This window comes from Centroberyx gerrardi, chromosome 6 (genome assembly GCF_048128805.1).
Source record: "Centroberyx gerrardi isolate f3 chromosome 6, fCenGer3.hap1.cur.20231027, whole genome shotgun sequence".
NCBI classification, from domain to species: domain Eukaryota; kingdom Metazoa; phylum Chordata; class Actinopteri; order Beryciformes; family Berycidae; genus Centroberyx; species Centroberyx gerrardi.
The window spans coordinates 32915105-32929435 of NC_136002.1; the positions used below are offsets into that span (position 1 = coordinate 32915105).

Consider the following 14331-nt stretch of genomic DNA (forward strand, 5'->3'; position numbering starts at 1 on the left):
ATCAATCAATAAATAAATAAATAGATGGCATCCTGACCTACAGTATGTTCTGACATCACAGCTTGTTGTAAGGCAGGTCGACCGGTTGAAATGGGAGAACTGGGACTGGACTGGTTTCTTTGGCAGACCGCTCACAGTAACATGAACCATGTGAACACTTACAGCAGGAACACCTGAGGAGACGTCATGTACTGTGCTGTGAGAGCGGTAATCCTCCAGTTCCTGATGTTCCTTCATTTCAGTCTCCGTCTTTAGTCTCCGTCCACATCCATCCAATCACACGGTGTGGGCGGAGCTTGGATTTCCTGTTGCTGCAGTTTGAGTTTCTCTCTTCTCTGTCTGTTCAGCCATGGTGGCTATCGCTGCTCATGCTAACTACCCAGTTCTTCTTCTGCTGTTTATTCCAAATTTATATGAAAACGTTGCAGATTACTCCTTTAAGCACCATAACCCAGCATCCAGCGTCCTCTCAGGTGTTGTGAACAAAACATCTGTACTGACTTCAGTTCAATACAGTGAACATACAGTAGTGTACATAAGAATAAAGCGACATAGCAACCAATAAAATATCAGTACAGCTGGAACGTCTCTGACCGGTTCGCTGTATTTTGTGTGATCATTTCCTGTATGGATCCGTGTTGTCACGGTAACGGTGCTGCACAGCATTATGGGACAATGTAGATAGGTGATACTGTTGATTAGCGACAAAACCACTGGCTAAAATAACATCAAATTTAATCAAATAAAAAAATTGTGATATTGGAAACTGTTCAGAGTTTTCTTTTTTTTTATCATTAACATTAAAACAAACACACACAAACAGCAGCCGTCAGTCAAACTGTGGAACACGGAGCTGTGGTCCATCACAGTTCAGTGTCCGCCATGTTGGCTCCACCCTCCGGCTCCCTGACTGGGTGTTGCCATAGTAACCAGCTCATCTTTAAAGTGTCAGCCAGACTCTGCTGTCAGCTGATCCTCACCAAGCATTTTATAAAACCAACTCACACACCAATCATCCTCTGAAACGTCATCGTCACACAAAATATATCTTTTTTTTTTTTTTTTTTTTTACAAAAATAGATTACAAATCTAAACTAGTTCAGGTTCAGTCAGCATCCACGGATATGAAGAGTTAGGATTCATTCAAAACAACTATGAACAGAACCAAAACCACATACAGTTTATCAAGTATTGTGGTGTGTGTGTGTGTGTGTGTGTGTGTGTGTGTGTGTGTGTGTACATCATATTCATGTCTTGAAGGATGCAGTTTCAGTTCTCAGCAGTGAACTCCAGGCTGTCTGACGTCTCCATAGGGGAGGTTTGTTTTCTGCTGCCTGCAGTACCAGGCGGGTGGAGTTCAACCACAACCTCCGCTCCAGTCTGATGTGACGATGCAGTTTGATTGATTCCATATTGATTGTAGAATTGATGAACACTACGCTGGTTGTGTATGGGAAGACCTGAACCTGAACTGATTCTACTGATCATAGAAAATTAGTAGCATCATCCTGGGTTTCAGTGGAGAGTTTTAGTGTCCCATGATGCTCTATATGTTTCAGAAGTTTTTCCATCCTGATGAGAAGAAAACTCTGGAGGGAACTGAATACTATTTTTTTTGGCAAGAAAATAGTCAAATTTAAAGAATACCAGCACTAAATTTGGTCGAACCCTGAAAATTCAGAAAAAGTTGGTCTCTGAGTGATCACACGCCAGGAATAAGCGGATAAGTGACGGCGGCCATGTTGTGCGGCGCTCGGGCGCTTCAGGCCTTGGCGTCCAGCATCTCCAGCAGCAGTTTGTGCAGCGGGACGCGGCGCAGGCGGTGCAGGCGGAGCAGAGCCTGCACCGCCCGGCCGGCCGTCTGCCGCAGCAGAGGCAGGCTCATCAGCAGCCGGCCGGCCCGCCGCGCGTCCTGCTGCCACGACTCGTACTCCTGCAGCGCCTCGTGAAGACCGTCCTGGAACCGCTGCACCGAGTCAGGACAGTCCACCGGGTCGGCATCTGGGGGGGGGAGGGGGGGAGGGGGGGAGAGAGAGAGAGAGAGAGAGAGAGAGAGAGAGAGGAAGGGTTAGTACTGGAGACACAAACTGTGTCCTTGCAGTGGGACTTTACAGTGTGTTTGTTGTCCCGGTGTTTCCCACAGTGTCTCCTGAGCAACGCCTCATTATAGAAATATATTTTTCTTTATATGATCCTAACAAATCAAACTACAAATGTAGATTTAGATTTCATAAGTTATTCACATATTGTTGGTGTTTTTTTCTTACTTAATTCTGCATAAATACATTCTTCACTGGATATGTTTGTAATTATTTGACTCAAAACTGTATTGCTGTTGTTGCTCATATAACGCTGACACTGTCATTCATGTCAAATGTCAATAAAACATTTTTAATTTGAATTAGAGAGAGAGAGAGAGAGAGAGAGAGAGAGAATAAATGAAACTACCAGTTGTACTTGGAGAGGAAGAGAAGAGTGTTTGAAACGATGGTTGACTTAATTCTTTTACGTGTTTATGTTTACATTTCATTATCACTCCCATGGATGTTTTCCTATTTATATAAACAATATGTAACTCAGCCATTTTTCATTCTGTATTTTGTTTTCTGCATTGTATATTCATTGCATTGTTTATTTATTTGCTTTGGCAACATGTACAACATGTATTATCATTTTAAATTGAATTAAAATTGAATTGAGAGAGAGAGAGAGAGTGAGAGAGAGAGAGAGAGAGTGAGAGAGAGAGAGAGAGAGAGAGAGTCATGCCATAATCTAAGAACACATCAATTCTGTAATCTCTTCTTTAAGTTTGCTTAGTAAGCACAAGCACAAAGTTTTGTAATCATCACTGTTATTGTTGTTACTGTCCCTGAAATATTCTATGTGATGAATCTATGTATTTAATATGCAGTTTATTTCATTTTATTTTACTTTATTTCTATCTCATTTATGTTTGAATGTATGCTTTGGCAACATGTGCACATGTACATCATGACAATAAAGAGAGAGAGGAGAGCGAGAGAGAGGGGGGGGAGAGAGAGAGAGAGAGAGAGAGAGAGAGGGGGAGAGAGAGAGAGAGAGAGAGAGAGAGGAGATAGAGAGAGGGCGGAGAAAGAGAGAGGGAGAGAGAGGGGGGAGAGAGAGAGAGAGAGAGAGGGAGGGAGAGAGAGAGGGGGGGAGAAAGAGAGAGAGAGAGGGCGGGAGAGAGAGAGAGGGGGGGGGGAGAAAGAGATAGAGAGAGAGAGGGAGACAGAGAGAGAGTATGGGACAGTCAAGTGGGCTGCATGAAAAGGTCAAGGTCAGCCTCTGGGTGTTTGTACACACTCACACACACACACATTGACAAAGTGTCCTTGAGTGTCTCTTTCCTCCAAGGCAGACAGACAGTTAACAGTCTATAGATCTGCAGCAGTCTATCAATACAGTGTATTGATCTGAGGCGCAGACAGTGGGAGACTGGCCAGACTTCAGCTGGACGCACCCATCAGTCTCCCATCATGCACTGCAGCAACAACATCCAACAGTATCATTTAACACCGCTCCATCCATCCGGCCACAGCTCCACTGTGACAGATGTTACTGATGAAGCCTTCACAGGCTTTTCCTGCTGTTCCCCTGCGTTAGCATTGTTAGCATTGTTAGCATTCCTCATTGAAAACAACTTAGACAGTTAGCCAGCTCTAGCATTAGCATTAAAAATACTCTCTCAAGATTTCAAATGTTAAACCTTTGAAGGGCATCAATTTAAAGGAGCCCTATCAGAGGAATTCATCATCATCATCATCATCATCATCATCATCATCATCATCATCATCATCATCATCATTTCCCTCTGTTTCTATACATGTCTGATCAGAGATGTTTCATGAAGACTTTGTTAAAATTCGATTTTGTTTGATGGTTAAATTTAAAGTTATTACATTTTCAAAACTCCATAATTTTCCCCAGTCAGTTTCAGTCTAACTAGAATGAGTGAAATCCGTCCAATCAGGGTCCAGTCTGCAGCATCTGAACTGGAAAGCCTCCACTCAGCTAATCAATACTCTGACCGTCTCCCTGCTTCAGCTCCCAGCCACCAATCAATATCAATAACCACTCCTCTGGGATCAATACGTTCAGACCCCCATCTACTGCACAAATGCTCCTCTTCTACCCCCCCCCCCCACACACACACACACACACACACACACACGCTCTTCCTCCTCCTCTATTTCCAGAGTGTAAATCATCATCAGTTCTGCTGCTGTGTGTGTGTGTGTGTGTGTGTGTGTGTGTGTGTGTGTGTGTGTGTGTGTGTGTGTGTGTGTGTGTGGACCCACCAGAGTTAGCCAGAGCCATGGCCTTCAGCGTCACCACCTCCTCCTGGCTCAGATTCATGGATTGGTACTTGCAGGTCAGGTGACGCAGCGCCACGTACAGATCAGCCAATCCCGCGGCGCGACACTGAGCCTCGTCCAATCGCAGGTTCCCGGCGAACACCAGCTCCTCCCCCGCGCACTGGGAGCGCCAGGCCACGCCCACCAGCAGCGCCTCCATCCAGCCGCTCTGCAGCAGGGACATCTGGTCCACCAATGAGAGCGCAGAGAAGCCTGGAGAGGGGGCGGGGCAAAGCAGGTGTCAATCAGCTGTGACAGTGAAGAAGTTCTGCTGCGTTCAGGTAAAATGGGAAAAAACTTGTTTGTAAGTCAAGGCGCCATGATTGAAGTTTTCAGTAGACTCTGGTTGATCCTGATCAAATTTTTCACACTTAAAGGAAAAATCTGGCTCCACTTAATAGTTTATTGTATTTTTTGTTGTATTTTTCTTCTTTGATGTTTTAGCGATCTAAAACATCGTCCCTCAGAATCGAAGAGCGAGGGCTTCTTTCTACAGCCGCCGACGCTCGCTCCGCACTTTTATAGTTCTATAGTTCTCCAACAGTTTTAAAATGCATTTTTCCCAGTTCTTAAATATCTTATGCCATCAACAGACCTAAATCACATCCATTTCATATTTCCATATTTCCTTCCCTGTATTTTGCGTTCTGTGTTCCTGTCTGTGCTCCAGGGTTTGAACTCTACAGAGGCTAAAACAGCGTCCTGACTCAGAGTTTTTCCTGCTCACTGATCTGAACCAGTCGTCCGGCCTCAGTGTTTACCTGGGATGTGTTTGGCCCAGCCAATCAGGAGCAGCAGCTCCCTGTTCAGCAGGTCGCACAGGGTCAGCAGGGTCCGCAGGCTGCTGTCATTGGTTGAATCGTCCTGACTGGCAGCCAGGGGGGCGGGCTCTGTCATCAGCAAATGGGAGATGACCTTGTTTCCTAGGAGACGGAAAAAACAACAACAAATACAGACATTTTGTTTTAAATAGATTGTAAAAATGAGTCCTAAATGAATGAATAAGTGCATAAGTGTGTGTGTGTGTGTGTGTATACTCACTGTTGCTGACAGGGTGTGTGTATGGGGTTTTGACATATAATCCCAGTCCAGCCTCCGCTCTCCTCTTGTATTTCTGCCGGCCGCCTCTCACTCGGTCCATACGAACACCTGAGACACAGAGGCTTCGTTAGCTAGCAGGCTAATGTAGCAAACACTGATGTTAATGTGAACATGCTAACGCTAGCTGCTACTAGATACGTTAGCTAGTGTGCTAATCAGATGTGTTAACAACAAGACAGTGATGTTAGCTGACCAGATACTATGGTTAGCTAGCTAACAAGCTGACATTATCTAAACACTAAATCAATCAGATGGATCAGTGATGAAATGATCAGTTCAGTCAGAAACAGACAGAAATTAACCGTCTGTTCAATTCTGTTGAGACGACAGAAACACAGTCAGCTGTTCACAGAGCTGAGGACCTCCAAGATGGCCGCCAGAGGGGGGTGACATCACCTGAAAGCCCTGATTGGTTGCTTGCAATTTTGGTGATCTAGGAATTTAAACTTATTCTACTGTTGAGTCAGTGGAAGTCAGTCTGGATAACAGTCACACACATTTTGAAATATGAAAATAAGAGTATCTGGTATAATTAAGATGGATGTAAGGGGAAACAGGGAATGGATGGATGGACGGATGGATGGATGGATGGATGGATGGATGGATGGATGATGGCTGGATGGATGGATGGATGATGGATGGATGGATGGATGGATGATGGATGGATGGATGATGGATGATGGATGGATGATGGATGATGGATGGATGGATGGATGGATGGATGGATGATGGATGGATGATGGATGGATGATGGATGGATGATGGATGATGGATGGATGGATGGATGGACACTGACCCTCCCTCATCATGCCGGCCTGCAGACACTTCTGGAAGCGGCAGGCCTGGCAGGCTTTCCTCCTCCGCTTGGTGATCTCACACTCGTTCATCACCGGACAGCTGTACTCGATGTTGCCTAGGTAACCACAAACAGGAAGTGACAGGCGGGTCAGTGGAAGTAGTGACATCACAGCTGGCAGCAGCAGTAGCAGAATTAGCTCCCTACAGTTCAACTGTGATCTGTTGCCAGCTCAGTGAGAACAGAGAGAGCAGATCAGAGGTTTGACACTTGAAGCTGTTATTGATTCTTCAGTCTGCTCTGCTGTGTTTCTATTGTCTCTACTGCAGGGAGCCGACCGCTGCCATGAACAGCAGGAGCTCAGCGTGTGTGTGTGTGTGTGTGTGTGTGTGTGTGTGTGGGGGGGGGGGGGGGCAGGGCATCAAGTTCACTCGTCCCTCTAAGCTCTCTCTCTCTCTCTCTCTCTCCATCCTCATCCTCACAGTGTTTTCTTTCTCTCAATTTTTCGCACTCCCATCCCTCCATCCATGTTGGCATCCTGTCTTTTCTCACAGAAATCCATAGACAACCCCCCCCGACACACACACACACACACACACACACACACACACATACACACACCAAAAGTGTCAAAGGGGGCTTAAAAGACAACAACTCCCGTTAATAAGATATTGATGAGCATATAGATTGAAAGAGAGAGAGAAAGAGAGAGAGAGAGAGATAGAGAGAGATAGACAGAACAAAATACAGAGACAGACAGACTCAATTCACCAACCACCATTAACCTGTATACTGGGTTTGGTGATATTAGTGAAGAGTTTTAACTTGATGTTTCACACGTGTTGAAGAGTTTTAACTTGATGTTTCACACGTGTTGAAGTTTTAACTTGATGTTTCACACGTGTTGAAGAGTTTTAACTTGATGTTTCACACGTGTTGAAGAGTTTTAACTTGATGTTTCAGACGTGTTGAAGAGTTTTAACTTGATGTTTCAGACGCGTTGAAGTGTTTTAACTTGATGTTTCAGACGTGTTGAAGAGTTTTAACTTGATGTTTCACACGTGTTGAAGAGTTTTAACTTGATGTTTCACACGTGTTGAAGAGTTTTAACTTGATGTTTCACACGTGTTGAAGAGTTTTAACTTGATGTTTCAGACGTGTTGAAGAGCTTCAGGAGGATTTGGGACAGACAGACTGATGTTTGGAGGACCAGCAGCTTCAGGCTCCCTCTCGGCTGTAAGCCCGGAGAATTAAAGAGTCTCGCCCCGAAATGAGAGAAGATCCACTGTGTGAAAACTCATTTCCTCCTCTTGGGTTGAGGATGTTCTACCAGCCCTGGGTTTATGAAACCTTTTCAAAACCAATTAGATAAACTCCAAAACACATGGAGGTCAAACTGAAAACAGGCTGTTTCTCTTTGTTCCTGACAAGTTGATAATTTTGAGATAAAAGGTTTTCACCTGGCAGCATTATGTTTGCCTCAGTTAGTCTGTCTGTCTGCCTGTCTGTCTGTCTGCCTGTCTGTCTGTCTGTCTGTCTGTCTGTCTGTCTGTCTGTCTCTCTGTCTGTCTGTCTGCCTGTCTGTCTGTCTGTCTGTCTGTCTGTCTGTCCTGTCTCTCTGTCTGTCTGTCTGTCTGTCTCTCTGTCTGTCTGCCTGTCTGTCTGTCTGTCTGCAGGATTTCTCCAAAATAGACATTTTGAACAGTGGGTGGGAAACTCTACCTCGAAGACTTTAGGGGTGAATTAATGTAAATTTAAGGGTGTTTTAAGGGATTACTGGCTCATAGAGAGAGCTCAGGTAGTTTCCCACCCAAAATGGCCGCCGTGTGAATAAGGTCAATAGGAGTTGAAGCTTCTTCTTCGTCTCTCCGGATAACAGCGCCGGCTGAACGACTAAACTGTGTTCGCCACATCAGAATATGTGCAGATGACAGAATTGATCAGCCGTCACCAATCAATAGTGTGAAGCGGCTCATACAGAGAAACATCAGCTAGCTGCTGAGGCAGATTCCCTGTGAAAAATAATAAGCTGATCAATCAGCCGATAAGAAGCACATGAGGCTTCACACACTAATCAATGCTGCATGTGCTAACAGGCTGCAGCATCAGCACTATTGATCAGCTCTGTCTATTAATTCACATTATAATCCACAACCAGTCTGGAAACACTGTGTGTGTGTGTGTGTGTGTGTGTGTGTGTGTGTGTGTCTTAATCTCCCCTCCTCTCTCTGTATGTGTTTTTTCCTCTCTCTTTCTCTCTCCCTCCCTCAATCTCTCTCCCTCTCTTCCTCTCTCTCTCTCTCTCTCTCTCTTCCCCTCTCTCTCTCTCTCTCTCTCTCTCCCTCTCTCTCTCTCTCTCCCTCCCTCTCTCTCTCTCTCTCTCTCTCTCGCTCTCCTCTCTCTCTCTCTCTCCCTCTCTCTCTCGCTTTCTCTCTCCCTCTCTCTCTCTCTCCCCTCTCTCCCTCTCTCTCTCTCTCTCTCTCTCTCTCTCTCTCTCTCTCTCTCCCCCTCTCTCTCTCTCTCTCTCTCTCTCACCTTGTATGGTCCTCTTGAAGAAAGCCTTGCAGGCCTCGCAGGATGCCACTCCGTAGTGATAACCGGAGGCGAAGTCTCCGCACACCAGGCAGAGCCTCTTGTGCCCTGCAGCACCCATGGGTGCCAGGTAGTCTCCCCTCAGGATGGAGTCCACCTGCGGAGACAAAACAAGGTACAGACCGTCACACTCAGCTCTGTGTCACTGCTGCGTACCAGACACTCATCATACACACATTTAGCATGTGAAGAAAAGAAAAGTCTGATTCCTGTTTCAACGCTCCCAAAAAAGGAAATTTGAAAGTCAAACTGTGACAATAAATATTTCAAGTGAACACGGTCTTCATCAGATTCCTCTTTTCTTCTTTTATTGCTGTTTTTGTCCGGCTCCTGCAGTATTTTGGATGTGAATAAAACCTTTCCAGTTGTCCTTAAACATTTATCATTTCACAGATTCTGCAGTGAAAAACATGTTGGAAACAAATGGAGCTGAAGAATCTGGAGGTTCACATCTTAAGGTTTGTATTTGTCCCACTAAAGCTAGCTACCAGGATCTAGCCTAGGTAGCTAGCTTGCAGCTAACTAGCTAGCAAGGTGTTCCTGCTGATTTGATAACTGTTGGTCTATCCATTGGTCCTCATTTATGTGTTGAATTACCTCAAGTTTTTACATGTTGACACTAGTTTTATATTGTCAGGTAGAGTTTCCCACAAGTTTACAGCTTTAAAAATGTGATTTAGGGCTCTATCTCCTGTATCCACGTTTTAGAGCAAAACAGGCAGAAGTGACCCTCTGCTAATTTTAAAGCAGAGCAAAAACAAAACTTTTGTTCCTACTTTTCCAGATATTTTCATTCAGAAAACTCTATTCTATAAAAGGCATTTAAGTTTCATTTTAATTTGCTTTATGTCTACAAATATAGTGTTTTGACCATCAGATAGAGCTGAACAAGAGCTTTCCAATCATATAGAATACATCAGCCAATATTGTCAGCCAAATGTGATAATTTAGGACATATCAGTTCATCAGTGTGTGTACAGTGCTGCAAAATCTAGAAAAACAGCTGATGACAGACACAAATTAATATGAAATATACTGAATGTTACACAACAAACCACTAATCTCTTAAAATAACCCTACATTTACATTAATTGACCCCTTATAATGCAAAATCCACTTAAAATGAGTTATGGGAGTTATTAATTGAGGAGGAGGGTGCATTAACTTTACAGTCATTTTTGAGACTCCCTTAAACACTCCCTTAATGTTTGACTCCTTACTTTCTAATATAATGAAAAATTCAGGGAGACAGGAACTTTCCATTAATAACTGTAAACCTGCACAAAAGGCATAAAAAATCCCTTAATTAGGCCTACTAGAATAAATCCCTTTAAAACCCATAATACTAACCCTATATTATTTTTAATGGATAATTCATGCTGATGTAATGGAGAAGTTAAGGACATCTGAGGGATAAAGTTAAGGGGTTTGGTTTCGTACCTGCGCTGAAAACGAGTCGGCCTGCGACGCTGAAAAACGCGCCGAAGGGTCGGACACCGCAACGCTTCCTCTGCCGATGCTTCTGCCGCTGGAACTAGATCCGGTCGGGGAGTCGGGGTCCGGAGCTCCGGAGTGGAGGCTGTATGAGGAAGAGGAGGAGGAGGAGGAGGAGGAGGAGGAAGAGGAGGCCGGGCTGGGGAGGAGGAAGGCCGGGTGGGAGGGGCTAAAGGTCGAGGTGGAGTCCAGAGGGAAGGAGGGGCTGAGGGGGGAGGAGTGCAGGTACGAAGGTGGAGAGGGAGCTTCATCAGCGGGGGAGGAGGAGTCCAGGAGGCTGAGGAGGAGAGGAGGAGGAGATGAGAGGAGAGGAAGAGGAGAGAGGACAGGAGGAGAAAAGAGGAGACGGGGAGAGGAGAGGAGAAAAGAGGAAAGGAGGAGGGGAGGAGAGGAGAGGAAGAGATGAGAGGAGGAGAGGAAGAGAGGAGAGAGGACAGGAGGAGAAAAGAGGAGTTGAGGAGAGGAGAGGAGAAAAGAAGAGAGGAGAGGAGGAGAGGAAAAGAGGAGGAGAGGAGGAGAGGAGAGGAGAGGAGGAGAATCAAATCATTACTAATTAGCAGATGTAGCTGACTGCTCATAATAAAAGCTGGTGGATCATCATAACTCTGACTGATGTACACACCAGCTGCAGACAGACAGCTCAGTGTGACTGATGGAGCAACGACTCAACTAAACTGAACTGAACTCTTCAGCAGGTTTTCCTCAGTCTGATAAAACTCCAGTGAGAGAAAGTCTGCAGCAGCTGGTTCCTCCTGCCTGTCTGAACCACACGGGATCTGCTTCATCCTGTTTACATGACGAACTCCAACACAACACAAACTACAAATACAGCATACAGTAATGCTAAGATGAGAAAATAGTAAAATACTAAAGAACTGTGCAGTGACCCGGTGGACAGACTAGTTAGTTAGCATCACATCACATTTGCCAATACAGCAAACCACCAACGTTTCTAAATCAGTTTTATTGTTCTGTACCTGTGTGATGAGGTTTGTTGTTCTTTTGCTACTACTATTAGGCTACTACTACTACTACTAATGCTGCTACTACTACTACTACAACTGCCAGTACTACTACTACTACTAATAGACTATTTAAATTGTACTTTTTTAATTGCATCTAAAAGCAGAGCTTACAACATACTTCACTGCCTAAAAACAAGAACAGTAAAATATATAGAGAATATAAAAAGAGATAAAAGGCAGAATGAATCATCCTTACCGGTGTGAACTGAGGAAATGGTGAAACGAGTCGTCCGTCAAACAGAAATCCTTCAGGTCCATTCTGATCTGGGATCAGCTTCAGCTTCAGTCCTTCAGACTTCAGACTTGCTGTAGAAAAACAATCAAATGCCCTGAAACAGTATCAGCTGACTGCCAAGTCCTCAGCGGTGCGTTCACACGCCCTCAGTGAAGATTTGGAGAGTTTTCAAAGTCTGTAGAAGTGTTTTCTGATGATGCTTCAGAGTCCAAGAAGAGCCAGGAAATTACAGAACCGGCAGAGAAAAATGAAAAACTTCCATAAGAGACGAGAAGTTTCCTTAACTTCCTGCCTTCCTCCTCCAGGGGAACGAGAGACAGAGAGAGGAGGGGGAGACAGATGGATGGATGGATGGATGGAGGGATGGATGGATGGATGGATGGATAGATGGAGGGATGGATGGATGGATGGATGGATAGATGATGGAGAGAGAGGAAGAGAAAGCTTCGGTCTGAGTGCTGGACAGAGACAGCTGCAGGTCTGAGTCTCAGCAGGTTTATTTATCTGATCGTCTCTGTCATCAGAGGGGAGGGGAGGGGGGCGGGACCTAGGGGATCAGCCAATCACCGATCTGACAGCCTCTATCATCTCTATTGATCTGGACAGTGACAGATGTAGGGCAGAGTCGTCAGTCTGTTATTATTCATGTTCCCACACTGCTGGGAAACCTGGACAAGTCGTGGAATCTTTAAAAAAGTATTTGAAAATAAAGTAAGTTATGAAAACTGATATGAGGGAGACCAGTTGTGGAAAAGTCATGACATTTTATTAGCAAAGTTAATGATTTGTTTTCTTGAATACTGTCAAATGGCTGCAGGGAAATGCTGACAGAGTTAAAATAATATCATAATCCTTGATTTTAAAGTCAAAACAAACGAATTCTTCAAGTTAGTGTAGTTGATGGTGAATTATTAATTCAGTCTCATTCAAATCTGGTTATAGAAATGTAAAAAGGAGTCATGGAGAAGTGCTGGAAAAGTTTTGAATTTCATCAGTGAAATGGTGGAAACCTGCAAATCTCCATGAACCAGTGTTCAGGGAGACAGGAACGTTCCCTTAATAACTCATTAATAACCTGTAAACCTGCACAGAAAGCTGTATTTTCTTGTCATCTTTCAGTGTATTTTTTGATTAGACTTCTTGACTACACAGTCACTGGTTTGAATTCCCCCCCCCCCCCCCATCTCTTCTTCTCTGTTGTTATTAAACCTCCTCCACTACACTTCCTCTGTTTGCTATAAACACACAGAGCCACAGTGAAACCAGAGAACATGGGAACACACACACACAGAGAGAGAGAGAGAGAGAGAGAGATAAGGGATGCAGATCTAGACAAAACAGTGCTACACTCTTAAAAAGGATTTGACATTTTGACACATCTGTGGAACAACACACAGCTGTTACGTTTCAACACAACAATGTTGTTACTGTGTTGAAAAGAAACATGTCAAATGTCAAATCCTTGTGAGAGACTGTTTTATATGGTGCTTTTTAAACATTTTTAACATGTGTATGCTATGCATTAGCCAATAAATAATAAAGGCTTTTTACTGTTTGTATGGGAAGAGTGCCTTGGATTCATTATTTCTGCTGAAACAGAAACTTAACCAGTCTTTGGACAAAACATGTAAAACCTGCAGTAAACTCTCTTTGGATCCAGTGGAAGATCCAGATCCAAGACTACAGACACTGGACTGATGTTGGTCCATGATGTTAGCTAACGTTAGCAGTCAGCTACGTTATATTTATCTCTTAATCTACAAGTAATTGTGTCAGTTGTAGCTGACAGCTGGTTTTAACAGTAGTAGTTTTTACTAGCTGTTAGTCACCTAATGTTAGCATCAGCTAGCAGACAGCTAACAGTTTTACAGTCAAACTCCACAAAGGATACGAGGCTTGTTGTTAGCATGTTACTAATACTAGAGATAAAGGCTGTTAGGGAAGTGAACCTCGTTGGTCAGCAGTTATATAATGCTAAACATAAACATGAACCACAGATTTGCTCCAAAAACACCTGGTCATCTTAGAATAAAGCATCATATCTTTTAAATAAGGAAAATGTATTTGTTTTGTGTGAGAGTCCAAACCTACATTAGATTAGATTGTGATAAACTTCAGTGACTCCCACTGGTAAACTGTGTTGTTACAGCAAAGACAAAACTGGATATAAATAAGAACAAAACACAACTCCAAGTAACACCTCCAGAACATGCTGAGTGAGATACACTGCATGTGCAAAATATGAACATCTTCCTCATATTGAGCTGCAGCCTGTTTCACACAAAACACATCTGAACTGTCTCTGAGCTTCAGACGCCTTCTGCTCACCTGCTCCTCTTCATCTGCATCTCCCCCTTTGTGACTGATATATATTTAATAAGAGAAATAAATGAGGGATAATTGTTTTCACCTGGATTCACCTCATCAGTGGACTGAAAGAGGAAAAGAGGAAGAGTTCCTAATATTTTGAACATTCAGTGTATGTGCATGAAAAGTATGAAAATACATAAATTACAGCATATTTGTAGTGTGTGCAAATGAATGAAAAATATTTGATGTTTGTGCAGGTTGGTGAGGGAGAGAGAGAGAGGATGTAGAGCAGAGAGAGAGAGGATTAACAGCCATCTGATGCCAGTGTGTGTGTGTGTGTGTGTGTGTGTGTGTGTGTTCACAGGGAGGGGAGGGTGCTGAAGCAGCACTTTCTGACACAGC

General features: G+C 43.9%; 1 protein-coding gene across 1 annotated transcript; it reads right to left on the bottom strand.

The window, feature by feature from the left end:
* Positions 1 to 1762: 1762 nt before the first annotated feature.
* Positions 1763 to 8956, bottom strand: esrrd (estrogen-related receptor delta). Its single transcript, XM_078284176.1, has 6 exons — positions 8809 to 8956; positions 6274 to 6390; positions 5418 to 5525; positions 5138 to 5299; positions 4320 to 4589; positions 1763 to 2001 (listed from the first exon to the last, which is right to left on the bottom strand). Exons 1-6 carry the CDS (start codon positions 8924 to 8926, stop codon positions 1763 to 1765), a joined length of 1014 nt encoding a protein of 337 aa, XP_078140302.1. The 5' UTR covers positions 8927 to 8956.
* Between the last annotated feature and the right edge of the window lie 5375 nt (positions 8957 to 14331).